Source organism: Ambystoma mexicanum, chromosome 1q (assembly GCF_040938575.1).
Source record: "Ambystoma mexicanum isolate Mex_15411 chromosome 1q, UKY_AmexF1_1, whole genome shotgun sequence".
Lineage (NCBI taxonomy): Eukaryota > Metazoa > Chordata > Amphibia > Caudata > Ambystomatidae > Ambystoma > Ambystoma mexicanum.
This window is the reverse complement of record NC_090922.1, coordinates 1,244,906,638-1,244,934,609: the sequence shown is the minus strand read 5'-3', so window position 1 is coordinate 1,244,934,609 and position 27,972 is coordinate 1,244,906,638. Positions and strand designations below refer to the sequence as shown.

At 45.3% G+C, this 27,972-nt stretch overlaps 1 protein-coding gene across 6 annotated transcripts in view; it reads left to right on the top strand.

The window, feature by feature from the left end:
* Window positions 1–27,972, top strand: part of PATJ (PATJ crumbs cell polarity complex component) — a 3,332,662-nt gene that overhangs the window by 267,353 nt on the left and 3,037,337 nt on the right. For all 6 annotated transcript variants that reach the window (XM_069642041.1, XM_069642043.1, XM_069642045.1 and 3 more), the window contains exon 8: window positions 3,246–3,467. In XM_069642041.1, coding sequence (XP_069498142.1) covers window positions 3,246–3,467 — 222 coding nt within the window. The remainder of the gene's footprint in view (window positions 1–3,245; window positions 3,468–27,972) is intronic.

Here is a 27,972-nt window from a genome sequence, read left to right as displayed (position 1 = left end):
ACTAAGTCTCAAGAGGGGTGAGGGTGACTGAAAGACCTCAATGAGCACACAAAGCAAGGACACTTGCAAATTACTCCAGACAGGTGTTATATTAAAAATATAGACACATTCATTGCAAGGCCTTTGTAACGTAGACCATAGCAAAGAATCACAGTAACACTAAAGTAAACCCACACACCAAAACAATACAATATATATACAGGACCAGAGGGGTCTAACTGAATAGAAAGCACGAACTATGTAGACCACCTAGATGGGGAGGAAAACGGGCAGTGCAAGTAATCGTTCGACCCAGTTCAACATCAAGAATACACCTAACTAAGAGGCAGTCCAAGCCCTACGAAGAGAGGATCCTTCTGCTCAATAGTACCTGCACGCGCTGGTGCCAATGGACAAAATAGAGTCTCTTCAAGGGTCTCTGGCAGCTCAAGAAGGTGGATGTGGCGATGGAGAACAAGTTCCCACTATTCAAGCAGGACCTCCACTGGAGGGCAGAGGTAGTTTGAGAGTGCGGGATGGGGTTGCTATTTCGCAATGGCTGTGGAAAGGAAAGGGGGCCTCGGGGGCCACTTGGTGCGTAAAAATGGGCTCCTGCGCTAGGGGGCCACCGGTTGGGGTAATACTCACCGGTCCCCGACGCAGGCAGACCCAGACTTCGCCAGTACAGTCCACTTCCATGGCAGGTTCGAATGCGACTATCAGGACGTCTCGACACTGTGTAGTTTCCGAGATACAGCAGAAATTCACAAACGGGGCAGTGGCGATTTCTCCACTCGGGGGGGGGGGGGGGGAAGAATTGGCCCAGTTCCACTGCAGCAGGCTTCAGGGTCAAGGGGGGGTCACGAGTGCAGCGCACTTGCACAGGTTGTTGCAACAGCAGGGCAACACAGGAACCGCGTTTACTCCGGTCCGGGCGCACTCGTCTCACTTCAGACCTGGGAATGCCAAGTGTACGAACTTCGGTGTGAGGGTGCCGTGGACACAGAGCAAGCAGTCTACCAAGTTTCGAGGGCCTCCTCGAAACAGCGGCGGTAACGGAGCAAACGTCCCGTGTAAGCTGGTCAGCCCACTGGTTGGCCCAGGGACACTTCCGAAGAGGCTAATGCAGGGTTTGTTGAAGGTGCCGAGAATAGTTGATCCCACTATTCCAATGGGTCGAAGCGTCTTCGCAGACCTTCTAGGATGATAAGATGCAGAGGGGTCTCGCAGGACGACAGGGGGCTCAGGGTGCCAAACCTTCCAGCGGTTCCTCGACTCGGCTTCTTGTTGCAGGATACTTGGCTCCTTATCCTTTGTTCGTGTGTACTCAGGAGATCGACATGGCAGTGGTGTTTTTGGCCTCCTCTTATCCAAAGTTCCCTTCGCACTAAAATGGAGAGGACCTAATGGGAGATCTGCTCACAAACACTCACTCCATACGCGGACCAATCATGGACCACAGTGGTCTCAGGCATTCAGGACACTCAAGACTCTCTGGCACCCAGGATGTGTATTGGGAACAGACATCCCAGCCCACATCCTGGAGGCACACACACACACACACGGCATGCAGAAGCCCGCAAAAGCTTTGGGTTTTGCGGGAAAGTGCATGACCAAATAAGGACTGACCCGGGACGGCTCGACCTGGGGAAGATGAAGGGGCAAGATAGCCAAAGGACAGGACAAAGAACCTCGTGGCATGTCCATTTTGGAGCCAGGCCACCTATTCGTGGCAAGCGCAGTAAGTGCATTTTACATGGCAAGAACGGGTTAAAAAATACAGTAAAACGATAGCTGCCACCAGTCCTGTCCATGACACATCTGCACAGTTCATAAAAAGTCCAGCGAGAGTTTCTGGGGCCATTGGAATGACTAGAGACCCAAGGGTGCGGAAAAGTAAGTTATATTGCACACTTGTTACATGTTGCACAAAAGCTGCAACATGAGAAAAGGACTAAGGGAAACAAAGTCTACCAGTACTGACTGTTTTAAGAGCATGTCAGTTTCCCCATGCAAAGTGAGCGAAAGCCCAGAGGAGTGCAGCTGAGGGCTGTGCTTCTCTGGAAAAGGTTAGATTAGGGTGTAAAACAGCAGCAAAAAGTTTGGGGGTTAACACATGGAGGGAAAATTACATTCAAATATGAAATATTTCCTAACACACAGCGTCCTAATTCAGATAGACCTATTATTTGAAGTTAAACACTGCATTGCTTACTTTAGAAAATGTCCTCTCCCAGACAATTTCTCAATTATTTCATGGACAATTTAAGCTTTTCTAATTCTAAACCAGCATAGAACGGTTTTCTGCAGTTGATTTGATAAGGTTTGGTTGAAAGAAGTAAACAAACGTGCTTCTATACTATATTCTGACTTTCTCAAATTATAAGTAGATTTTATATTGTTTTGCCCAAGTTTCAAGATATGACATTTCATTGAATGCTATGATCATTTTTGTTTGTCATTGAAGTAAAACCCATGGTAATGTGATTTATATATAGAATAACCATTGTTTTTATTTTTTTTATATAATGTGTGCATGGATGTTTGTTTGAACAAATGATGGTACTGCCGTGTTTCATGCTTTATCAACATAATTTACAAAACCGAAATGGGCAGGTTGCATGGTGATTTTTATATTGTATTTCATGATGTACTGGAAGATGGGATGTATGTTTGAGGATCTTGGCAATTTTAGCAGGTTGTTGTTGCTGAACTTTAAGCATTCCAGAATGGAGTTGGGCAGTGAACTGAGGATGAGAAACATTATCTGGAGCGAGCTCATCTGCTCCACTGTAATCCAATGGATGACTTGTAATAGCTTTGGGACAAATGTACTTCCCCTTAGTTTGACTCATAGAATCATAAATACATTTAAGAACTGTTTTAGAACTCCTTCCTTTCTGACTATAGAGGTAGGCCATACATCTATATCTTTTGTGGACATAGATTTCCACTGTAGGTACAAGTAGTTGGTTTAGTGGAATTTCCTTTTACAGCTGGATTCTGTGTGGTTTCAATGCCATCATTATTACTCACTGCATGAACTTGTATATTGTGCGTTAAACAGACAATTGGTCCTTTCTCAACTCCTGCATTATGACACTGTGAGTTATGTTGACAAGTCCCTGTATCTTGGCAGCAATTCTGTTTACTATAGTGTTTTTCCGTAACTATTTGCAATTGGGAAGAAAACATTGGTATGCTTAAAGTGGTATGCCCATTTTAAATATTTTGTTTGTCTTTACATTGTATTGCATGCTACATAGGATGGGAGACTCAGAACAGGTGACCATATTTTACAAATCGGAGGCACAAATGTGCAAGGAATGACAAGTGAACAGGTTGCGCAGGTTCTGAGAACTTGTGGAAACTCTGTTGGGATGGTGATTGCAAGAGATCCAATTGGAGAACATGCTGTGAAGCCTCCTACCCCTGCATGTTTACCTGTAAGCGCCTTGCCTCCTATGCTGAACCGAACGTCTAGTGTGGTAAGTATCAAAATAATATTGTATTCTCTTGTTTTTAAGCAGTAACACAAACTAAAATATTCGTCTGCTTCTGTTTTTTAAAGGAAAAGTCCAGAAAAACTAAATTTGACAGCATAAATAATATTACTTAAATGCAGCTGATATTTTATTTGGTTTGTAGTTCATATGAATAGAAAGTTAGTTTCTATGTTTTCTCTGCACCATGTCAAATAACGAAGATGTATAACCGTCCTGATGGATATCTACACTGACTCCATGGAAATGTGTGGTATCCTGTATGGTCTGATGGTTGCAAGAGGTCTGGGATTTCTGTATTTGGCGGTTGGCAGGGGACTTCAGAATGGGAGCTGGGACATGGAAGTATGTTATGTTAAGACTTATATAGCGCACAGTCGCCCAAAAGCATCACAGCCTGGAGAGAGAGAGAAAAAAAGCCCATAGAGCTGCCATCAGCCACCCAGGTTAAAAAAGGTATGTTTTAAGAGCCTTCCTAAAGGCCAAATTGTTAGATATTGTTTTCAATATGACGGGCAGCTTGTTCCATAACTGTGCTGCTGCAATAGAGAAAGCAGGTACTCCAATCTCGAAACCCGCAAAAAGGTGGTACACAAAGCAGGCCAGGCGACCTAGATCTCAATGAGCGCCTCGGAAGATAGCGTGAAAATTTACTACAGAGATACTCAGCCCCCTGCTCATGCAGAATGCGATGCACAATACAGAGTGCCCTGAATTCGATGCGTTGGGCCACCAGTAAAAATGACGCAGGACCGGAGAAATATGGGCGCCATAAGGTAATCCTGTATGTTGAAGCCTGCTCTCCTGTTAACTTCTACCTTTGACCTGTAACAAATAAAGTACATTCCTTTTGTACTTACCTTGTCCCTTCCTGGTTCCTGCGAGCTGGCTGTCCTTCCTGTGGTCCTGCATACTACATTTTGGCAACGTGAATGGAAGTTTAGGTATAGTGGTGCACCTGAGCAGTTCAGTGGCATCATTAGTGGTGGAGATTGTTGTACACCAGTAGTATCTGGGCGCATTGTGTTGCTTTTACAGGGTGTTGTCATGCCAGTTAAGAGTAGGCATAGTGGCAACACCAGTGGTTTGTAGGAGTTTTGGAGTTATATGAGGACGTTCTGATGTCGGTTGTGGTTGGTGTCTTGTAGTTATTTGTGGTGGGATGTCCTTACACCAGTTATGCGTAAGTGTCGTGTAGTTCTTGTAGGTTCCAGAGACCATTTGGTAGGTTCTGGAGCAGGTGCATGGTTAGTAGGAGTTGTTGTTTACTTATAAAAACATTTTTCTAATTGCCTTTTGGAGGGTCCCCTGGACATGGCAGTAGCTAACCTATGTTCGGATGGCAGGAGGTGTTCCGCGTTCACATGGGTTTTCCTGTGATCGTGCGCTTTACGTGCTGCTCTCTTGCAGTTGTGTCTTGAGTGTGTTCAGTTAGTTTCTTTTCTGTTCTTTCTTGCTTGTATGCGTTTCCTAGGGAGAAGTGGGTGTGTTGGTTGTGGCTGGTGTGAATGTTGTTGGTTGAGATTGGTCTGGTGTGAGTGGTGTTGGCTTTGTGGTATTCTTGGGACTGGTTTTGTAGCTGGTGCGTGGTAGTGTTTTGGTTGGGCATTGTGGGTTGCTCTGTTTCCGTTGAGCCAGGTTGTTCCCAGTAATGGCAGTGCTGGTGTTGACGGAAGGAGGACAGGCCTTCTACGGATCATAGAGCTTAAGGAAGCACCTCAAAATGTTGGGCATGAATAATAAGTACTCTGTTCCACTTAGTATGTTATAACCCTTCTGGAATATGCAATGTATATTTCTGTGGACATATGCTATGAGAGCAGTCGGATCAGGGTGTCCAAATGTGCCCTTGTTACAGTTTTTTCTGACACATTAATCCTATTTATAATGCATAATTGGTATATTGCTCATAACTTATTCCTGAGACTGTACCTACATATTCTCTGTACCTTCAACCACCTAACCTAAACCATATGGTGCAGACATTTGCAAGAAATTCAGATCACTTAATTTTCTTTAAACCATCCAAAGTAACTTGGGTAAAGGCTGACATAATTATAAACTGCCAAATGGATAAGTGGCATATCATACTTTCTAAAATAAACCAACAAAAAAGAAATGGTGAGTAAAAAATACTCCCTGCAACAAATGGGAACTTACACATGGAGGGCCTGCCCCATGCTTGTACTCCATGAATGTTTGGATTAGTGGTGCCAGCAGAGTGCCCACAGGAAAGGGATCTCATATTATTACTGCCTCATCTGAAGTGAAAAATACATCTTTAAATGGGCATGCATTACTACTCTTTAAAAGTTGTAATACATGTGTACTTACTGTGACTGGGTCAGAGTCATGTCCTTGTCAAATGGAAGGGAGAGAGACCCTTCTCAACCTGGGGCATGAAGCTTATTAAAACAAACATCATAACTAGCTCCTCCCCAGACAGACCAAGTGGAAAATGGGGTGTCCCTAGACCCCAATAAATCTCCACCATGTGCCGGTAAAGTCAACCCTGATACCACTCTGTGTCCCAATGCCTCTTAAAACGGTTGATGGACAAGATAGCACAATGAAATTCTGAAAAGCATGGCCTATGGCGCAATATCTTAAAGTAGTATGTGCTGTTCCCTATAGTACTGAAATGAGGATCCATGAGGGTAGGGCAAAAAAGACCCTTAAATGTTTAACCTTGTTGTAAACAGAGCTGCTGGTATTACCTCTGGGGACATTTTAGTAGGTTTGGTTAACTTTGGAGATAGAGTTAATCGAGTGGAGAAGTAGAAGCTCAGACTGATGGAGACTGAGCCACTAGTTATTTATCCATATTTCAAATATATTTGCAAGCTTTCACTTTCATCTGATTTGGGTCTTTGTTCAAACTGAAGATAGCCTGAGTATCATTATTTTATGATGGGACACCTGCATCTCGAAGCATGTCATCAACGGGCACAGCATAGATATTCAACAATAAAGGTGAGAAGTATGAACCCTCCACACAAGACAGTGCATATTGAACTCACACATTGTAATTCAAAAGTATCTAAGAGTCAGGAAAGTAGTTATCGAACTTTTGAACTCCCTTGACACACCAACCATCTTATACAGTTTGATCATAACAGCATGGCCAAAAGTGGCAAATGCTGCTGACATTAATGGACATGCTTTTTTCGCTCATCCAGGCTCCACGGCACTGTATCCCTGACATCCAGAGCAGGAGTATCAGTACCTCTGAGTTCTAAAACCATATTATGCCACATACCTGCTTGTGATGCCAGGTTGAATTATGGAAGCCTCTCCAGTGACACACTGATCCTGAAAGTGTCAACCAGAGAGGCCTCTGAACACCAGAGCAACCACTTAAGGTAAACCCTCTGGGGAATAAAACTCTTAGGGCGGAATTACTTGGATTGCGTGAAACAGAATTGTAGGCTTGATCCTGAACGGGTATGCTACAAGAATCGTGACGGTACTTGTAGAGTCTTGAATCCAGAGCAGGAATACGGAGGACAGGAGAATGAGGAACAGGAGTGAAACATGGAAGAAGGCAGCACAGATGAGGAACAAGAGAAAAGGAATTACTGTGGACCAAAGTTCCGGCACAGGAAGACTGACCTGAGCTTTGTGATGCGAGACAGCATCTGCAGCTTCTGTTCTTGTATCTGTACCAGCGTGGCGTCTTCATATGCGGTTTCTGGGTGGTGCTGTGTGTGGCATGATGGTGTCGCGGTAACCACTGCCATCTTGATTGCGGCTGTATGGAAAGTTGAGACTGCCATTTTTGTTTGGGATGAGGGAATGCATCACAGTCCTACGTCATCGGATGCAAATAAGGAGCCAGCATTTCCATAGAGACTATGTCCACGTTGATAAGATTCTGGCAGTATATTCCCTCCCCAGAGATAGACTATTGTGTAACGTGTGAGCGGACTATGGCAGCCCCAGACGGGTGGCCGCTGAGGCTGATAATCTGCAGAGTGATGCTGCGGTGGCAGTTGCGGCCATGTGCAGACCCTGGTTTCTCTCACTCTTGCGTTCGGCCCACTTGGCTTACTCTCTGGCCAAGTACTGCTACTAGGAAGATGCCTCGCTTCTTGATGTGGATCCCGACCCCTGTTTCTCTCTCTTCTCGGTTCAGCTTTCTTGGCTCACTCACTCGCAAAGTGCTAATGTGAGAAAAATGCCTCGCTTCTTGGTTTGGGTCCCAGACCCTCTCTGGTGATCAGTGGTTTTCCTTGGGCCACTGGGCCGTGGAAGCGTTCCTCTGATGCAGGAACCTCTTACTGCCTGCCCCGCGACCCTACCATGCCTCCCAAAGTTCTCCGTACCTACCACTGGGATCGAGTAGCTCTTCGATTTTCCTGGGATCGAGCATCTCGATGGGAGCTCCGGTGTTCCTTCTCTCTCGATCCGTCAACTACTTGGGTCTGCGGTCTACTTCTCTGCCTCCTGGCCTCAGTGCTGACAGCAGAACGTTCGGTCCACCGGGTCAAGGCCACAGCACTCAGGACTGGCCCAGAGGTTGCTTCGTGCTCGACTTTCTTGGGACTTTCATGGCTGCTTGTCTGCATCTGCCGCTCCGCCATGTACTTTGCTGGACCTGAGTCAAAACTCCCCGGTTTGTCGTGGGTTGAAGACAACCAGCCCATCTCATATTTTCCTTTTATTATGCAGGCTCCACCCTGGCACAACATCAACACTTGTCATTATGGTTGTCATGTCAGTCCTTTTTCCTCCTACGGGCCACCTCTTACCAGTACTTGGGTAAGGCAAGCCTTCAGAGCTCCCAAGGATCTTATTCTTCCCAGTACCTTTGTTCATGCACATGGGCCTATTCGCACTATGGGAGCATGTGTTGGAAGTGGGGTCTAAGGACTGAAGGGGTGTATAGGGCATGGGTTGAGGGTGGGTATTCCGCATTCTCCTGAGATGTTCTCTCGTCTCCAGAGGGGAGATCTCGTCCCATGAGATCCTCCCGCTGAGTACCACCCCCAGAGAGCCTATTGGGTAGCAGCGTCTTCACCACCCTGGCCTCATGGAAGGGGCTCCCCCCTGGGGATAACTGACGACATTGCAGGATTCATCACACTACTGCGAGGAAGCCATGGTATCAACCGTAAGATGACAACACAAGAGATGCAAAGTTCAAGGGTGTTTATTGAATAACAAGAGTGTGATAAATGCCTCTAACCCTAAATCTAAGGATGGGAGCAAGCTACAACCATCAATTAACGCATTCCTAGTGGAGTCTCTGTCAAAATAAGAGGGCCTATACTAATTAACCATATTGCCAATCCTTACCTGTAAATACAAATGGGACAAAAATGCATGCAAAATGAAAACAGTGTTCAAAATCATACGTCAAAGCGGCTGAGCAAGTAAGCTCCATTCCCCACGTTTTCAGCATGGGACAAGGTGACACACTCGGGGTTTAAGCGCCCATTCATAGCTTTCTGTCACAGGGATGCAACTCAGGACACGGACCAGGGATATCCACAAAACAAGTTTCTTGTTCGTACCAAGTCTCTTATTTGAAGGATGCCTTGGTCTTGTTCAACAAATAAAAAGTTCCCTTTGAAAGTTCAACATCACTTTCTTTCAGGTTTTTTTCATTTCGCAAAATTCTTAGGATTCACCATTCACTATAGGTCTCCCTCGGTCAGGCTTGGACCTTTGACTTAACAGTTTCTTCGATCAAAGACTTTCGACTATGCAAAGGGTTTGACTGATACCTCCGCAGGACCACTTCGATCTCATGTTTCACTTCAGTTACCCTGCTCAGGGTTTTCACATTTCAATATTTCTTAAGGTTTCCTCTCGCTTTCATTTTACACTTCACAATGGTATACATAAAACGGAGACCTTTGACTGGGCACTATTGCTGTGCCAGACCACTGTTGCCAATGGATTGTAATTGTTTCTTTTTTTCCACCCATGCCTTCTTGGCACCTTCGAAATCCTTCTCATTTCAGCTGTGTCCCCCCACCAATTACTAAGGCCTTCAGGGTCACGGTTCATTTCCTCTTCCCATTTTGGCTTGGGTAATGCTAATTTAACGACCTCTTGGCTCATATACTGCTTGCATTTTTCTTTCCCTTTCTTTCACAGAGCTTTATTTCATATATTTTTAAATATCGTGCTTCGCTCAATTGTGATGGGGAAAGTTCACTTGCTAGGGATTCTACTTGCGTCTGAGATTCACAGAGTAAAATCTGTTTTGACAATGAATTGTTTACTTCTACAAAAGTATCCTTCAATGATGGGGCTCGCGTGTGGAGAAGCCTGGGGTTTCTAACACTTCTAAAATACACTGGCAACTCTGCTCTGCTCCAGTTTACACACAACCTCGTTGGCTGCAGGCTTCTTTCAGGATCCTGCTCCTGGCTGCTTCCACTGACACAGAAAGGCTTTGCTCTGCCTCCCCCTTTTGGACACTTCAGTGTTCTCCTAACATACAGAGTTCACAATCAATTATGGTTTTTGGCAACAGCCTCCTGGCTCCGCTTCCTGCTGCGAGATCTCTGCAGAAAGAAGCTCCCACTTCAATGCCACTCACGAGATTGGGCTCCAATCTCATAGAGTCCCCGTTCTCGGTGCCTTCTGCCTCAAATAATGTTTGTCTGCAGCTCCCTTGACGATGACCTCCAAACACGTCCTGTTGCTTCCCCTCTCTGTGAGACTTACACATTTTTTATACTGACCCCAAGTATAAAGTGGAGTCAGGTGCGAGTGGTCAGTCGAATGCTTGACCCGGCTTGACTCTATGGGACATTCAAGAAAAAGTTGGTAGTAGCCTTTTTCTATGTTTCCCTGGCTGTTCCTATGAGTAATCTTTATAACTCTTAGCTGTCTCTTTTTCGTCCTAGTACATGGGTAAAGGGGATTATGGGAGTTGTAGCTTTCTAGGGAAAAAGGTAGATGCATTGGAGGCCCTCTGGATTTTTTCCTCTTTCCCGTTTCCCCAAGGTAAAGAGTTGGTGTATGACAGGACTGGGAGTGTCCCATAAAGACAGAGGGAACGTCGGGTAGCGATGTGTCAGGAAAAAGGGGGATAGCGCGTCTCATCCAAGGGTGTTCCTCCCGCAGTCCCCAAGGCCCCCCTTGCCCAGGTGATCCTCCCTCGCTTGTCCGCCCCCAGGCTTGGGATCCAAACGCGATGGCCACCTGAACAAAGGACCCCCAGGGCCTATAAGAAATAACACCCGCAGGTTTCTCGCACTACCCACCTCCTCGGGCAATGTGTATGTAGTAGATTTTGACTGGTTGACAATCAACCTGGAGAGCTTCTCGAAATCTTCCACAGGCGCCATGGCTGTACCCAGGTACACCGACAGATTACGTACATATAGACGCATGTCGTCCGCATATAGAGAAATGCAATGCTGAACCCCACTTATCCACAGACCCACTTCCTTGTGTCTATTCCGAAAAACTCTTTCCAGCTGAAGTTCCCACACCACAAGACTTTGCCACTGAGAGACAACCACCACAGAGAGGCTTTCTCCACTGCACCCACTACCATTACAAGGCCCTAACAAAGTGGGTCCCAACCATCCTGTAGCTTACGCCACATTGAACCACTCCCCACTGCAAGGCAACACCGTTATGGGGGTCTTACGCCTATGAGAATCTGCCATTGCAAGACCTTTTATGCCCCTGGAATACTGATGCCCGTGCGATAGTCTGCGACTGGGATATTTCTGCCCTTAGAATAGCTCTTTCTTTAGAATGGGTCTTGCCCCAGGGGTATGTAAGGAACACATGGTGGCAACAGTGAAGAGAAACACAAGTGATCACATTTTAAGTGTGTTTATTAAACTGTATGCGTGGGTGAAGAAAACGCCTAATCTAAACCTAAAGCTAAGATGGGCCAAGCTACAACCATCAAATAATAATAAGGCAGTCCTAGTAGCATCTTGTCAAATAAAAAGGGCCTATTCTAAAAAACAATATTGCCAATCCTTACCACCAAGTTAGAATAGAGTGTGGGATAATGTTCACCAGAAAAGAAAGAAGTGTTCACAAAATAAGTCGGGATGGTATGGCTGGGTCTCCCTTCCCAACGTTTTAGACACGGTACAAGGCGTGACTTCGGCGCACAGCACACTCCTGGGCCTCTTCAGCATGAGGCTCACAGTTGCATTCAAGGATACCATAACCCTCAGAGGCCACGTCTCTTTTCTACAAAGTTTCTTGCCTTAGAAGGCCTGCTGGATCAAAACAAACAACAAACAAAAGTTCCTCCGGTAGACTTGCACCTTGGGCGATTGCTCTCCGCCCCTAGGTTCTCCCTGCGCCGGGCTCGGATCCTCCTTATAACGTGGGCCTCCTTCTGCCACGTTCACTACGGCCTTTGACTCTGAATATCAACACAGTGTTCTCGAGTGCATCATGCTTCACCCCGATTTGCAGGCATCCCTCAACCGGTTTCAAGCTTGCCAATTTCACCTTTCAATTGGCTTTATCACTTGCAGGATTTAATCTATTAAGCTTTTCTCTTGACATCCCTCCGCCGGGTTCACATAGCCATCTTTAAAACAGTTCATGAATTTCCAATACAGTTCAAGATTTGCTTCCTCTCATCAGAAAGTGTGGTTCCCTTCTCCTAGCTTTCTTTCGGCATCCCCCTGTCAGGTTCACAATTGCCTTCTTCCACAATATTCACAATCTTCTCAGAAAAACAGGGTTCCCTTCCCCTGGCTTTCTCTTGGCAATGGGTCAGAGACATTTGATGGTACAAGGGATTTGATGTGACCCTTGTAGGACCACTCTGACATCTCACGCCTACCTTTCCTAGGGCCTTCTGGTACTTGCAGTTTCAGCACAAAACAATAGGGGCAGCAGGAGTCCTTCGAATGAGCACTCCTGCGGCGCCTGACCACTCTGCAGCTGGCCTTTCTCTGGGCTTTCCCAAAAATGTGCCTTTTCTACAATGTTGCCCCTTGCAACCATAGGCTCAAGTTCAGTTTGCTATCAACTTCCTCCGACTCACTGGTTGTGCTGAAGCCGTTGGATTGTCTTGCTTCTGAAATCAAGGACGGTACCACAGTAGCCAGCTCACCTGCTCGCCTCCCCGCCTGTGCTATAAATGCGGGAGGCCCCCTTGCACCGTTGACGGCTGTTGCTCCACACGCCAGCTGTAAGTCCTGGTTTTAGGATTTCCCTTTTGGAGGCTTCGCAGGTCTGAGTTGAAAAGGGCAAGGGCAGTTCCTCTTCCTCGTCCCTCCAGGTCTCGCTGCCTTTCTCCTCTGTTTGAACTGCCGGTCCGGTGTAGCTGTTTTCTCATGTGTTCGACCTTGCTCGTAGTGTGCTCTCATGCTCCGCTTTTTATCCGTGTGGGGAAGGTAAAGGGCCGTCAGGAGTGTGTGGTTATTGTCAATTGCCTGACTCTGCCTGACTCTTGTGTTGGGACATGTCAGGTAAACGGCTCTGGTGTTAGTCGGTTGTATGTTGCGGTGTAAGAAAGTGTTGGTGTCGGAAAGGGGGGGGCTAAAGCATCTAAATATCCTATGGGGTAGGATGGGGAAAAGGTATTTCAAAGAAGGGGGTACTGCGTCTTGCCCGTCTGCATCACATTTCCACTCTCAGAAGACCTCCCCCATCCAGGTGATCCTCCCCCACCCCTAGTAAGTGAGACACCTTCAGGTTTATCACAGGTAGGTGTTGTCCCTGGGGTAAGTCTTGTCCTTGAGGTAGGTCTTGTCCCTGAGAGGGAAAGGTCTTGTCTCTGGGGTAGGTCTTGCCCCTGGGACAATTCTGCCCCTGAGATCGGTCTGGCCCCTGAGATATTCCACCCTTTAATATCATTCTGCACACTATGCCTCGTTCTCTGCTGGAATAGCACCAAAAACACAATTGAAGCAAATATTGCCAGCTGAAATGTCAACAAATAAGGAACATTAACCAAGGAAAAGTAGCCACCATCCATAAAATCTGTGCAAATGGACATCAAGGAGGAAATGTCGACAACCCAACGATCCACCAGGAAATGACCTGAACAACCAACCTAATTGTAAAAACAGACCAAGAATCAAACAAAACACCTAGATGTTAACCAACAAGCCCTCATCGTAAAATTGCACTGTACCAGAAAAGACCATTGCAAAATAGAAAAAGAAAACTGAAGACCACCAACCATCTCAAATGAAACGACACCAGCAAAAAGCACGCCAAACTGGAAGAGAGCCCCTTTGCGCGAACAAGACCAAAAATCCCTCTACTTATCGTACTACCTATCAAATTACTACCCACTCGCACAATCAACTGACCACACAAACACCCTAGACACATAAGGAGGAATACTGGAAACACAACAGACAGGACATCCACATAAGCAAACCCCAAATGCAAACCCCAAATAAAATTAACTCAATACCCCATTCACCACAAAAAATTGCCTAGACATAAAGCATAATCCGCAAAAGCAGGCAGACAACCCCGAAGAAAACGTCAACCTAAAACGCAACCTTCTAGATCTGCTCAACGAAGAAACGCAAGCAACATAACCAAATGCACAATTTAAAGGAAAAACAAATCGATACAAACTCCACTTTTAAAGAAAAACAAAACCCAGAAAACAAAAAGATACACTGCAACCTAGTGAATGCTAGGTCAATGCCAAAACACTACAGAGAGATACGAACTCCTACGTGATGGAGGAACAGACATCCTATTCCTCACCGAAACCTGACTTATAATATCAATGTAGTTACACATGCATCCCTAACCAACAACTTCAAATTGAAACAAGCCAACAGAGAAGGATAACGAGGAGGATGTCTTGCCGTTGCATACAAAGATCTCCTAAAGATAAAAAAAAATCTCCTAAAGATGACAACAGCACCACAACTAAGCATCCCAAACTGTGAATCACTCCTTCGAATGGATTGTGTCCTCCCACGTATTCCTCATCTTATGATATTCGTTTCCCTCCAGCTTTGCTGCTTCGGAAACAATGGTCATGGAGTCAATGTCCCTCGAAGGGCTCCGTACCGTGTCGACGTCTCCACCAGTATAAATATCTCGTGCTGCGCCCGTTGGCTTCAGTTCCGTTTTTACGATTGCTTCGCTCTCGAACGGTGCGCTTTGAAATTTTCTTCAGAAAATGTCAGTCTTCTTCCACCCCTTCTACTCCCAAGACATGGTTCAAAAGATTTATCGACTGCGGATCGAAGATGTGGATTACAGATCCTCACCGCATTTGTCTTTGGTGCCTAGGTTCAGACCATCGAACCAGCGACTGTGGCTCCTGTCAGTCGATGACGGAGAAGGCCCTTCGTGACAGGAAAGGTAAACTGACGGTGGTGCGGGAAGCTACCAAGGCCTCCTCAAAGGCCTTGTCAAAAAGGCATAGGAAATCGAGCAATTCAAAGGAATCGGATCGCCAAAAACATTCTAAGAGGTCTCGATCACGCAGTAGATGGAGACGCTCTTCATCTTCCTCTTCAAAAAAGGTTGAGGAGACATAGATCTGCCTCTTCTTCCTCGGATACGTCTACTGAATTGGTACGATGCCCGACTAAGTCGGATTCCCCAAGAAAATGGGATGAATTTAGAAGGAAGATGACGCAGGTCTTTGAGAAGGCGGCCTCGACCCCCTCAAAGATGCCTCAAAAGAGCCAGAACCCGGTCGCTCTGTTGGACGACACAGGGAAGTCAGGAACTACTGTGGAAAAATCCAGTAGCAAAGGTGAACCTCGAGAATCGAGTGTTTCCGTGACACTGTCTAAAAAACATAACTCATTGAAGCCCTCGACGACTTCGTCGACGCCATCAGCGCAGACTGGTTTGACATCGAAGACAAAAGCATTTTTGACGCCTTTGTCGAAGACGTCATTGGTGTCTTCGAAGGCTCCTTCGATTCCATCGAAGGTTCCTTCGACCCAAACTCATGGACAGGAAAGGAGATTTACTCCTTTACCTAAGTCAAACTTCTATATTTGAAGAAAGTGTCTCTGAAGAAGTTTCTCCTTTTGGAGTACAATATGGTACTAGAGAGGTCCAAGAAGAATTCATCGATCCAGAATCGAAAATGAGAGACTGGTGTGATTCCCTTCACTCTGCTAGTGGCATTGATACGTCACCTGAGGTAGAGTTGGCAAAACCTGGCCCTGCAGAACATGCAGATTCAGGGTACAGGAGTCTAATTAATAGGGTGGTTGAATACATGGGCTGGGGTAGAGCCTCACACACTTTTGATCAGGATGATATGACTGATATGCTTGATCACGACCCCCAGAAGGATCCAGTTATCCCCTTCCATAGGGCACTTCAAAGGACGGTAGAAAAAAACTGGCAAGTTCCTGATGCAATTGCTGCAGTCGTCAATAATTTTCCAAAGAAGTATAGAATTTCTATTTCTGATCCTGAATTTATTTAAGTAGGCATCCCACTCCAGAAAGTCCTGGTTATTCAGGCTGCAACTTCCTCAAGACAAACAGCCTATCCATCTATCCCCCCGGATAGAGAGCATAAGAAGGCGGATGCTTGGGCCCGTAAGGTCTTTACCTCGGGTAGCATGCATGGCTCTCAAGTCAACTAATGTCACCTGTACCCTGTCCAGGTTCACCCATACCCTGTGGGACTGCATTTCGGCGGCTGAACATATTCCGGAAGGCGAGGAAAGGAAAGGCTTCCTGAATATTGTCAAAGACGGAAAGGAGGCAATGGGGGAATGTCTCCAGTCTGGACTGGATTCTGCTGATTCAGCAGATCCATGGCTGCAAGCTCAGTGCTATGCAGATTTGCGTGGTTGAAGTCAGGGTTTGCACCAGATGTGCAGGCCAGACTACTCAACATACCTTTTGATGGCTTGAGGCTGTTTGTTAGCAAAGCTTATGAAAACTTAGAAAAACTACAGACCTCAAAAGCGGCGGCTAAATCTCTTAGCGCCTCCATGCGACAGCCTCGAAACCTTATTCGGGCTCATCTTCCTGGAGAGGTCGTTCTTTTCGGTACTATTCCTCTTTTTTTAGAGGAAGAGGACAGGCCATTCAAAGAGGCAAGAGAAATATCGCTCGTGGGGGACAAGGAAAAAGTGCGAAACCAGCCTCGGGAACGGCATCTTTGTCCTCAGCTGCTCCTGCAGCTGCCTCCAAATCACTCTGAGGCCTTATCACACAAAACTCTGGTGGGAGGCAGAATCTCTCAGCATCTGAAAGAATGGCGGGGCATTACTTCAGATGCTTGGGCACTGGAGACAGTAGCTCGAGGTTACTGCCTTCACTTCCTAAAAAGGCCTCGGGACCATCCACCGGGAACCAACTCTGTCAAAATTACAGATCCGCTCCGGTTGCAGGAAATTTTAACCCTTCTAGAGAAAGGTGCAATAGAACATGTAGCTGTAGCTGAGAGGAACAAGGGTTGGTACTCACTTTCTCAGTCCAAAGAAGAATGGAGGGTTGAGACCCATCTCAGACTTAAGAAACTTGAACAAGTTCCTCAGAAAGGACAAGTTCAAGATGGTAACCCTTTCTCAGATCCTTCAGGCTCTCCAACTCCAAGACTGGTTGGTATCATTGGACCTTCAGGATGCTTACTTTCATGTGCCAATCCATCCCAAGCACAAAGTACCTGAGGTTCGCAGTTTTCACTTTCCGTTTCGAGTTCTGCCATTTGGGCTGACCTCCGCCCTAAGGGTTTTCACCAAACTGATGACGGTTGTGGCAGCGAGTCTCAGGAGAGGGGGGGGATTCACGTCTACCCCTACCTGGACGATTGGTTGATCAGAGCGCGTTCTCTCGAACAAGCTCAGGAACATCTGTCAATCACCTATCACTTCCTTCACAAACTGGGCTTCTCCCTCAATTTCAAGAAGTCTCACATGATGCCATCCCAAGAGCTCCAGTTTATTGGAGCAGTTTTGGATACTTCCTCGGGCAAAGACTCGACTCCCGAGATGAGAGCTCTCCACATTCGGCAGATGGTAACAAAGTTCCAGAACACCCAGCATCTGCCAGCCTTCGATTTTCGGAGGTTGCTCGGCCTCATGGCATCCTCCATTTTTCTGGTGCCACAGGCTCGACTGAGGAGGAGATCTCTCCAATGGGCCCTCAGAACTCAGTGGTCCCAGTTTTCGGGGAATATGTCGGATCTTGTGCAAGTCCTGAGCGCAGTTGCTCAGGAACTACTATGGTGGGCTTGCAACGACAACATCCTCAAGGGAGAATCTTTTTGGCAACCATGGCCGGAGATAACAGTAGTAACGGACTCCTCACTCACAGGGTGGGGAACCCACACCAACGATCTGACAATCAGCAGTCGTTGGTCTTCATCGGAGTTCAAATTACACATCAACCTATTGGGGTTGAGGGCAATCAGACTAGCGCTAAAGGCCTTCCTGCCCTCTGTACAGGGAAAGAACATCCTAATAATGACGGACAACACAGTGGCCATGTACTACCTCAACAAGAGAGGAGGTGTAGTATCACTACCACTGTGCAGAGAGGCAATGCAGCTCTGGTTCTGGGCAATACGAGAGGGACTCTCTCTATCGGCAGTTCATCTAGCCGGAGAGCAGAACACAGCGGCAGACGCTCTGAGCAGGCAGAGGACAGTCTCCCACAAGTGGGAGCTAGCTCAGGAAGTCCTTGTGGAGATCTTCGCCCTTTGGGGAACCCCTCAAGTGGATCTGTTCGCGACCGCGGTGAACCGGAAATGCGAACAGTTCTGTTCAAGGGAATTTCCCCTAAGAGGAGCTCTAGGAGACGTGTTTGTGGTGGATTGGAAGTTCCCACTTCTATACACATTTCCTCCAGTCCCTGTGATTCCCCCGGTTTGGGCCAGGAGGACGTGGTACCTGGACCTTCTGGACATGTCCATCTGCCCTCCAGTATGTCTTCCGCAAAGAGGACCTTCTCTCACAAGAGGAAGGTCGGGTTCTCCATCCAGAGGTCAAACACTCAACCTTCACGCATGGTTTCTGAGAGGTTGAAATACAAGGATTGGGATCTTCTGAATGACGTAATGGAGATTTTGCTTTCGGCCAGAAGGCCAGCAACAAAAGCTTTGTACCGGTGTTGGTGTCGTTGGAACAAGTTCAGTAACTGGTGCAAAGATAAGGATGTGGACCCTTTTCAATTGGCATCCCAATGGTGCTCTCTTTCCTATTGCATCTAGCCAATCTGGGGCTCCAGATTGGGACAATTAAAGGATATCTACTGTGCTGTCCATTTTCAAGCTTTTTTTCAAGGTTTCTTACTTCAAAATTCCATTAATATTCAAATTCCTGAAAGGGCTTACTAATGTGTACCCTCCAGTCACCTTTCATGTCCCAATTTGGGATTTAAATCTAGCACTTAAGTTTGTAACTTGTATACCTTTTGAGCCTCTGAACTCCTGTCCCTTGAGGCTTCTAACATTAAAGACTGTCCTCCTTGTGGCCTTAACATCAGCCCGCAGGGTTAGTGTACTACAGGCTCTCTCATGTAAACCCCCATATGCTACTTTTTACAAGGACAAAGTGGTTCTTAAGGTTAAACCCTCTTTCTTACCAAAAGTAGTGTCTGACTTCCACTTGTCACAAAAAATCATATTACCAACATTCTATCCTACTCCTCATTTGGGCAAAGAAGAGGAGAGACTGCATAGACTGGACCCTAAAAGGGCTCTGTTTTTACATTTGAAAAATGTCAAAATTGCATCAAGGTGACCAACTTTTTGTAGATAATAAAGGTCATAAATTGGGATTAGCGGTGACAAAACAGACTATATCCCGCTGGATCATTCTGGCTATAATTGCGTGCTACAGATTGGCGGGAAAGGACCCACCGGATGGGCTTCGAGCCCATTCCACTCGGGGGATGGCTACTTCTGTGGCTCTGAAAAGGGGAGTCCCTGCATCAGATATTTGTTCAGCTGCAACATGGGCATCAATGCATACCTTCATCAAGCATTATTGCTTACATGCCTCTTCTCCCAATGAAGGTTCATTTGCCAAGGTGGTACTTCATTCCGTCCATGAGAAGAATAAGTAGTACTCCCACCTCCAAAATTACCACTGCAATGGGAGTCTATCATAAGATGTGGAATACATGGGAGGACGCAAACAGTTCGAAGAACAAGTTACTTATCAACTGTAACGTTCTTTCGACTGGATGTTCCTCCCACGTATTCCTCATAGCCCCTCCCATCCTAACCCGCAGTACAGTTTACGTTACTTACACTTTCCTCTCATGAAGCGTCTATCAGTCATGAGGCACGCCTGGGTGTTCCTCGAATAGTTCCTCGAAAAAACAGAACTGAAGCCAATGGGTGCGGAACGAGATATTTATATTGATGGTGATGTTGACATGGTATGGAGCCCGTCTAGGGACATTGACACCACAACCTCGTGCACAGCGCCCTCTGCCGAGAATTTTTTTTTCGGAAGCAGCGAAGCTGGCAGGATACGAATATCATAAGATGAGGAATACGTGGAAGGAACATCCAGTCGAAAGAACGTTACAGTTGGTAAGTAACTTGTTCTTCTGTACTTAGCCTTAGACCACTGTAAGGGTGCCGAATGAAGGCTCGGACACAATTTCCATGCCTCAAAGAAATTAAACAAAAGTATCAGGATGTCAAACAAATAGTCTGTCACTGTCTTGTCCCCAAACCCCTACTTCTGACCCGAATACTAATAACATAAATCAAATGTGCAAGGGTGTTCTTTTCCAAACTAAAGTGGTAATGACAGTTCTTGCCAACAGGAACGTTCCCAATGTCTCGGGTGGTGAAAACGACAAAAGAAATGTTACATAATGTATTACTCCCAGGATTCCTTCTCGTTCTATCTTCTTGATTTTCATATATGGGTGAGAGTCCCAGACTTGCATTGCTGTATTATACCAGCATGGTACAATCTCCTGCCAAGCGTATATTTTATTCTGATCCGTCTCTTTTGCTTTCAGGATCCAAGACCCTCTTATTCTAAGATTTTCATTTGGGTTTGGGTCCCATACTCGCAATGCATGGTCTCAATAGCTTGGTTTACCCTCCTGCCAAGCATATGCTTTCTTTTGGACTGTCCGTTTCTCGCCAGGGTCCCAGACCTTTTCATTCTCTGGCTCTTATATGGGTGCAGGTTCCAGACTTGCAATGCTCTGTGGCAATAGCTTGGTTTACTCTCCTGCCAAGCATATTCTTCCTTCTGTACTGTATGTTTCTCTCAGGGTCCTAGACCCTCTCAGGTCTCAAACTTGCAGTGTGCTGTCGCAATAGATTGGTTTACTCTCCCGCCAAACATATGCTTCCTTCGGTACTGTCTGTTTCTCTCAGGGTCCCAGACCGTCTTATTCTCAGGCTTTCATATGGGTGCAGGACCCTCTTATCTCGTGTTCTGCAGTTGTTCCCCGATTCATCCTAGACCTCCAGCACCTCTCGGTCTGCCCACGTACCTGTTTGTGTGGTTTGCATCTTCTGAACACTGGTGCTTCGCACTCCAGCTCTGACAGCATTCAGGCTTTTTCTCTGGTCGGCGGCATCTACGCCAGTCAATTCTTCCTCGACCTGGACCTTCTGTCTCCAGCCGCCTTTGGGGTCCTCTTCTCGTCAGCGGTTGCTCCTCCAGCCTCTGCTCCCTTCTCGGGCTCAGCTTTTGTTTTTCCGGCGGCTTGCCGGACTTTGGGACACCCAGAGGTTTGTTCGGGCAGCGTGCCAAGTCGCTCCTTCTCCCTGGATTACCTTGGTGCTCTCGTTGGCCCCGTGCATAGCATCTCCTGTGGTCCCCTCTTCAGTGTCTCACGGGTTTCCATGTCGCAGGATGGCACTCTTCATGTTGATTTCTCGCTCTTATTTTGTATTTGCTTTGACCAATCAAATGCAGTGAGCGACTAGACCATTAACCCTGGTCCTCTGGAGTGATCTTGTCATACTCCTTGTCATCATATTCTTCATACTACATGTATTGGAGCCATATGGAAAGCAGTTTTTATTTTCAGGACCGCTGGTCAGATCTAACATACCAGGTTGGTTGACCTTAAAATAAAAGACATTGTTACTGGTTGGAAACAGGGAAGGAGGGTCTTGTTTGGGGAAAGAGGGAGGGTCTAACAAAGTGGTGGTATACAGCATCCTCCCCCGGTGCACCATTCCTTAGGGGGGACTATTGTACTGTGGACGCACCGCCCTCGGCCCATGGGAAAGGTCTCCCCATAGGGGAGAAGGGACGACATCTACAGATTTGTCACACCACCAAACCAACCTTTCATTCTTACTCATCTACAGACCGCCGATATACAACCCTACTTTTGCGGACACATGTGTGGATGCCATCACCATAAAATATGACCACCTGATCATACTAGGAGATTGCAATATCTGGTTTGAAGAAGAAGACACAAACCCACACTAACAAATCAACTTACAACAAAGCATCTACAGCAATTGGTCAAGGGAGCAACACACAGAGCAGGGCACATCCTAGATGCAATATTTTGCATGAGAAACCTGGTCACAACTGCACCCACAATGCAAATCCACTGGAGAAACCACCTCATAATACCCTTTGTGATCCACCCACTACTGGGAAAAATAACCTCCCAAAAACTCCTCCACTTCAGAAAAGAAACTGGAAATCCATAAACCTTGCAGAACTAAACGCCAGACTGGAATCCACAAAACCACCATTACCCGTCTTGCACTCATCCAACAGCGAAGAAAGAACTGAGACGATCCAAAAATGGATCGCAAAAACTCTACATGACATTGCACCGGAAAAGCCATTCACCACCTCACTAAAGAAAACAAGGGGGAATGATTCACACCCAACCTCAGAGACCTGAGGAAAACTAACCGGAAACTAGAACATGAATGGAGGAAAAACTATGATCAACAGAAAAGAAATCGCATACCAGATACATCTGGTATGCGATTTATTCAAAAGAAATATATTACAAGAAACGTATCACAAATGTAAGCAACAGCCGGAAAGAGCTGTTCTACAACATCAATGAGCTAAGAAACCCAGCTGCTTGCAACACACTCATACCCTAACAAAAACCTTTGTGATTTTGTTTTTGAAGTGGTCTGCAAGGTCATAACAAACATCCAGGAAGTCATCAAAAACATGCGTGAAAATGCCAACAACTCCCCTAACCGGATAATCCCGGAAACAACTACAAGACTAAATTGACGATTTCTAGTAGAAAGTTCACAAGCCTAGTGAACAAAAGCAACGAAACCGGCTCGCCAGGAGATCCGTGCCCACCAAACATGTAAAAGTTCATCCTTGCCCAAAAAACACTTGCAGAATACTTCTGGTAATCTCTTCAACCATTCACTAGCAACAGGAGATGGGCCACAAGCCTTCAAATCAGCATATATCAAGCCATTCTTCAAAGACCCATCAGGAAACACAGAAGACCTAACCTACTACCGACCAATTTCAAACTTCCCGTACCTGGCAAAACTCCTAGAAATCTGTTTGCAAACATATCCTGGAACATATAGAAGCCAATTGGATACTAGACAATCACAAATCTGCTTCGGCCCATGAAAAGAACGGAAACAGCATTACTACTTACATGGGATGATCTAAAAACCAAAGCAGACACCAACCCTCACATCAGCACTAATACTACTAGATCTATCAGCAGTCTTCGACATGGTTCAGCACCAATCACTCATCCAACTATTAGAAGAAATGGGAATCGGCAAAACTGCGCTTAATGTGGTTTAAATCCTTCCTAGCAGAAACCATGTGGCTAAACCTCTTCAACTCCGCACCCCGCACAGCAACCTTTGGAGTTCCACAAGGCTCATCACTCTCACCACTGCTCTTCAATATCTACATGAACCCTCTCTCATCAACCTCATCAAAAGACATGGTCTAATTTGCTGCCACTGCACAGGCGCCACACATCATATACAAAATCGACACTAGTGGAGAAAAAGACTCAACCCTTCTCAACTGCCTCAGAGAAATAAACCATTGGATGAGTTAAAACAACTTTAAACTCAACCATGTGAAATCAAAAATCCTAATCGCGCCCAGCAGACCCGTTGAATCAACACCACATTCCATGGCCCACTGAATGGAAATCGATCGTAACCTTCCTAAGTGGTTAAAAACCTCAAAATATTAATGGACAACAGCTTAACACTCAAACCACGAGTCAACGCAGTAGTTAACAAATTCTCCTTTCACCTACACACAATGAAGTAGACACTACCTTTCTTCACCTTCCCATATGGTGAGTGCTCTATCATCTGCCTCATGTCAAGAATAGACTACACTGACAGCATATATCTCGAAATGGCAGACTACCTTAACTTACCAAAAAACTACAGTGAAAACAGAAAGCAGCAGCAAGACTACTCCTCAGACTCACTAAGTGAGACCCATCACATCAGTAATGAGAACCCTACAAAAGAATCTTCTTTAAAACACTGCATAACCCACATTGCAATCAACAGCAGAATTCATACTGGAATAAATCTCCATCTACAAACCAAAGCAAACACTAAGGTCCAGCAACCACATTCGCCTCAAACCAAAATAATGTTGAAAGCTGAAATGTGGTGGATCAGCATTCTCCTGCATCTCTGCAAAACTTTGGAACTCGCTCCTTAAGGAAATTCATACAAATTCAACAAACTAAAATTCAGAAAGTTGCTAAAAAAATTGCTTTTTAACTCGGAGCTAAACCGGAAACGCCATCAAAGGGAAACCGCCAACACAACACACGAGAAACACCCAAAACATCTGAAACATGGATTCCCCAACGAAATAAAGCATTTGAAAACAACCATATATGAATATGAACCCTGCTAGACCAACATAATCACGGAACAGAAGCTCAGCCTACTACCATCACTAACCCTACTAAAATCTTTCCAGTATTCTGCATGCATATCGCCAAACAACAAATAAAACAAACATATTCCTCTACCCAGTACTCCAGATAAGATTTTTGAGGTGGGAGTATGTTACTCCCCATTTTAAAACTTTGAGAGTAAATGCAATTTCAAGGTAGTAAAAAATGACTTTTCTCTGCAAGAGCATAAAAAGTATGTGTCATCCAGACAACACGTGCAAACAGTTAACTGTATGGAAATTATTTTCACGCAACAGCGGCCCTCATTTGTGACAGAAAAGCAGGTTTTGCTCACAAGTAACAGATAAAATCCCAGAGTGCAGTAGCACAAGCACCCTCTCAGCAATGGAACAGGTGAGAACTACCCCTCTGAGATTCCCTTCCATGTGAAAAATCTTGTGGTCAAATGCTGACTTGGCAGTAGGTCTTGCTTCCTTCATATGTCGGGAAATTATCGACTGAGGAAATAATGATCTCAGTCCATTGAAGGAAGTCTGCATGAACTTCTACATAAAGTTAATTACCTGTCTGGCTTACCTCTAAAGGCCATGTCTTGCTTAGTTTCGATTCCAGTTACAAAAGCAACCAAACATTTTGTTTGTTTTGTTTGAGTGCTTGTACAGGTTGGAGAGTCAGTGTTTGACTTGTAGTCTCGAAGATCTGAGAGAGGTTGTGAACCCTGTGAGCAAGGGACCTGCTGCCGCTCACCATTTATAGTACCATTTACCACATTGGCTCCAAGTTAAGGTTGGTGGACATTTAAAAGAGATTCCTTACTCACCTGTGCCTCAGCTAAGGTTTTGAGGTGGGAGTATTTACACACTTTTTATAATTGGTGTGTAAATTATATTGTAAGAGTAAAGGTGATTTGCTTGCACAACAGAAACGTGACTAAACTTGAAAATAAATAGAAAACATTAGATATAAAATAGTTGCTGGCACAGATGTCTGGCTTCAAACAATGCATTATATTTGTGGAAAGCAGTCTCTTACACATTAATGTGTATGAACACACCACATTACATATGCATCTTGATGATAAATGCACACAATGCAGAAACTCAGAAAAATACTTTTGTGTAATGCAAGCATGCATTCACTGAAAAAAACCTATCTTTATTATAAAGGATACTTCCCAATTATTACCAAGGTTTCCATGTTATTACTTATAGGACCCTAACATGCTTGGAAAATAAATACAATCTCTAGTTTTGTTAAAATCTCATCTCAATCAAAAGCCATCAATGCCAGTGTTAAAGATAACTGTGTCCCAGGCAGACATCTAAACCAAAAATGACACGATTTGACAGTATCAAAATTATGGACGAATGTACTCCAATATTGAATATATAGAGGCATTGCTGCAGGACATGAAGTTGGTACATAGCTAGCAGTTTCCAGGACCGATGTCTTACATAGCTGACATGTTCTATTCACCAAGGGCATACCCAGTGTAGGTTCAGCAAAGTCATCACTGGCTATAAATTCATCCACAGCTTCATGACAGGTCTTCTACATTTTACAGCTGGGAAGATTAATATGTACTTCTGAGGCTTTCCATAGTGGCCTGGATATAATCAGCTAATGATTTTAATTTAGTTACATGGTCATGATTTAGTCTCCAATCCAACTATTTAGCTTTAGTGCCCAAAAGCTTTTTAATTTGTAGTCATTTCATTTCCACTTGAGTTCTCATTCTAGAGTGTTGCTAAAATCCACATTTACATTTTAAATATTTAATGTTTTAGATGTGTCAGACTTAATAATCTCAACTACTAAGGCCTGTAAAGGACATGACAGCGTTGTACAAACCTTCAAGTAAAGTTCCGTTTTTTCACTACTAGACCTGACTCAAGGGAGTTGAACATAACTCAATTGCTTATTATGACGAATCGAGAGTATTCACCCTTTATCCCCAGTGGGTAGCCACCACCTGTGAGGCTAGGTAGGTGAGCCTGCTCTGCAAGACCCGCCCTAGGTGTCTGGGCAAGTGGAAGATCACTGGGAGTGACTCCCCCCTTAGGGGAAGGAGGGGCTCTCAATCGCACAAGGAGCTACCTATGCAATCCACATTATATGCATTTACGGGACTGCCTCCAGTAATGAATAACGTGCCCTACTTTTTGTTTGGCTCAGTCAATTCTGGATTAACCATGAATATCCCTTTTAAGAAAAAATGTGTATGTAAGAAGGAGTGGATCGAGAACAAGAGAGCCATACGCAGGGGAATCTCTCTGACATAGCTACGCCTTGGAGGGGCGGAGCAGAGTAGTGCCACGGAGCCCGCAGCAATCTGAGAAGCAAGACGCTTGAGACCTGGCAGCCCAAACAGTGGAAAAGCTATTGTCAGGACAGAGCTTGGAGGACCGTCGGGTGAGGTGGCATGTCCACTGAAGCACTGTAGGGGACCTGAGGCCCATCTAATGATGCCAGCACCACTGGAAACAGAAGACCTGAAACCTCCCATCAGCAGGCATTCACTGAGTGCGACCACCTACAGAGATGCCGTGAGCGGGGCTGTTGCGAAGCCTGGCGCAGTGAGATGAGGAACCAAAGAAGCAGACCTGTGCGAGCGTAAAACTCCAAAATGCCACCCATGAAGAACGAAAGCCTTGGGGTGGAATGGAGAAGGGGGAGGCCACTGGGGGAACGTACCTTAAGTGAAGGAAGTCATGAAAACTACAATATTGATGTAGGGACATTGAAAAAGTATAAATATATGCACCACAGGAAACCAGAGAAGTGAAGGAGGATAATTGAGCATGAGAAAGCCAGATAGAGCATCCCATGAAGAATGGAAGATCTTACCCAAGTTGAAAGAGCCTAGTAGAGAGACCCCAGGAGTGGTGGTGCCTCACCCACGATAAAGATACAACTAACCCCAGAAGTGTTGAGTGTAAAGTGTAAAGAGAGTAAACTACTAAACTCGGAGGAAGGACTACAAGAGACCATCTTAAGAAAACCATTAAGGAAAATACTGAGGATACTGATAAGAATTGCATAGGTCTGGAGCAACAGCAATTGGCAGGAGCTATAGGAGCTCGGAAAAAAAACAATGAGAACCAGAAGAGATCATCATATTTAACTTGTTTCTAAAGAATGAACAGTTCATATCTGATATACATGATCTAGATTCTAAGAGAACCCTGAAGTAAAACCTCGAGACAGACTGCCAAAGGGAAGCAGCCAGGAGAGGGACATTCTTTTGGCAAACTTTAGATGTTAGCTTTAGCGGTAGGGTCAGGTAGATTAGATTTTGGACAGAAGACTTTATGGATTTTGACTTCTTGCTGAGCACCTTAGTTTGGTTAGGTAGGGAACATCCCTATAGCAATAGGGTAAGATGGCTTTTCTTTATTATTTTGAATAAATATCAACAAAATGTCCAATCTGTTTCTGACTCCTTCTTCCAGCCCACCACACTAAACCGCTATGTATTGTGGTAACCCCAAAATCCTTCTCCATATTGTCCCCTCAATTTTGTTCAGCCATCCAGTATGAGTATAACAATTTGCCTCAAGCCCATATGGTATAGATAGAACCACACTTTTAAGTGTACACAATGTATGCCCTTCAAGCCTTTAAGGTAAAGCCTGCCATGCTATTTACACATTTCCTCACAACCTAGTGTAGTGGCTTTTTGAAATGTATTACCTATCAAGATTTGTATTGCTTAACCTATTGTTAATGGTAGTACC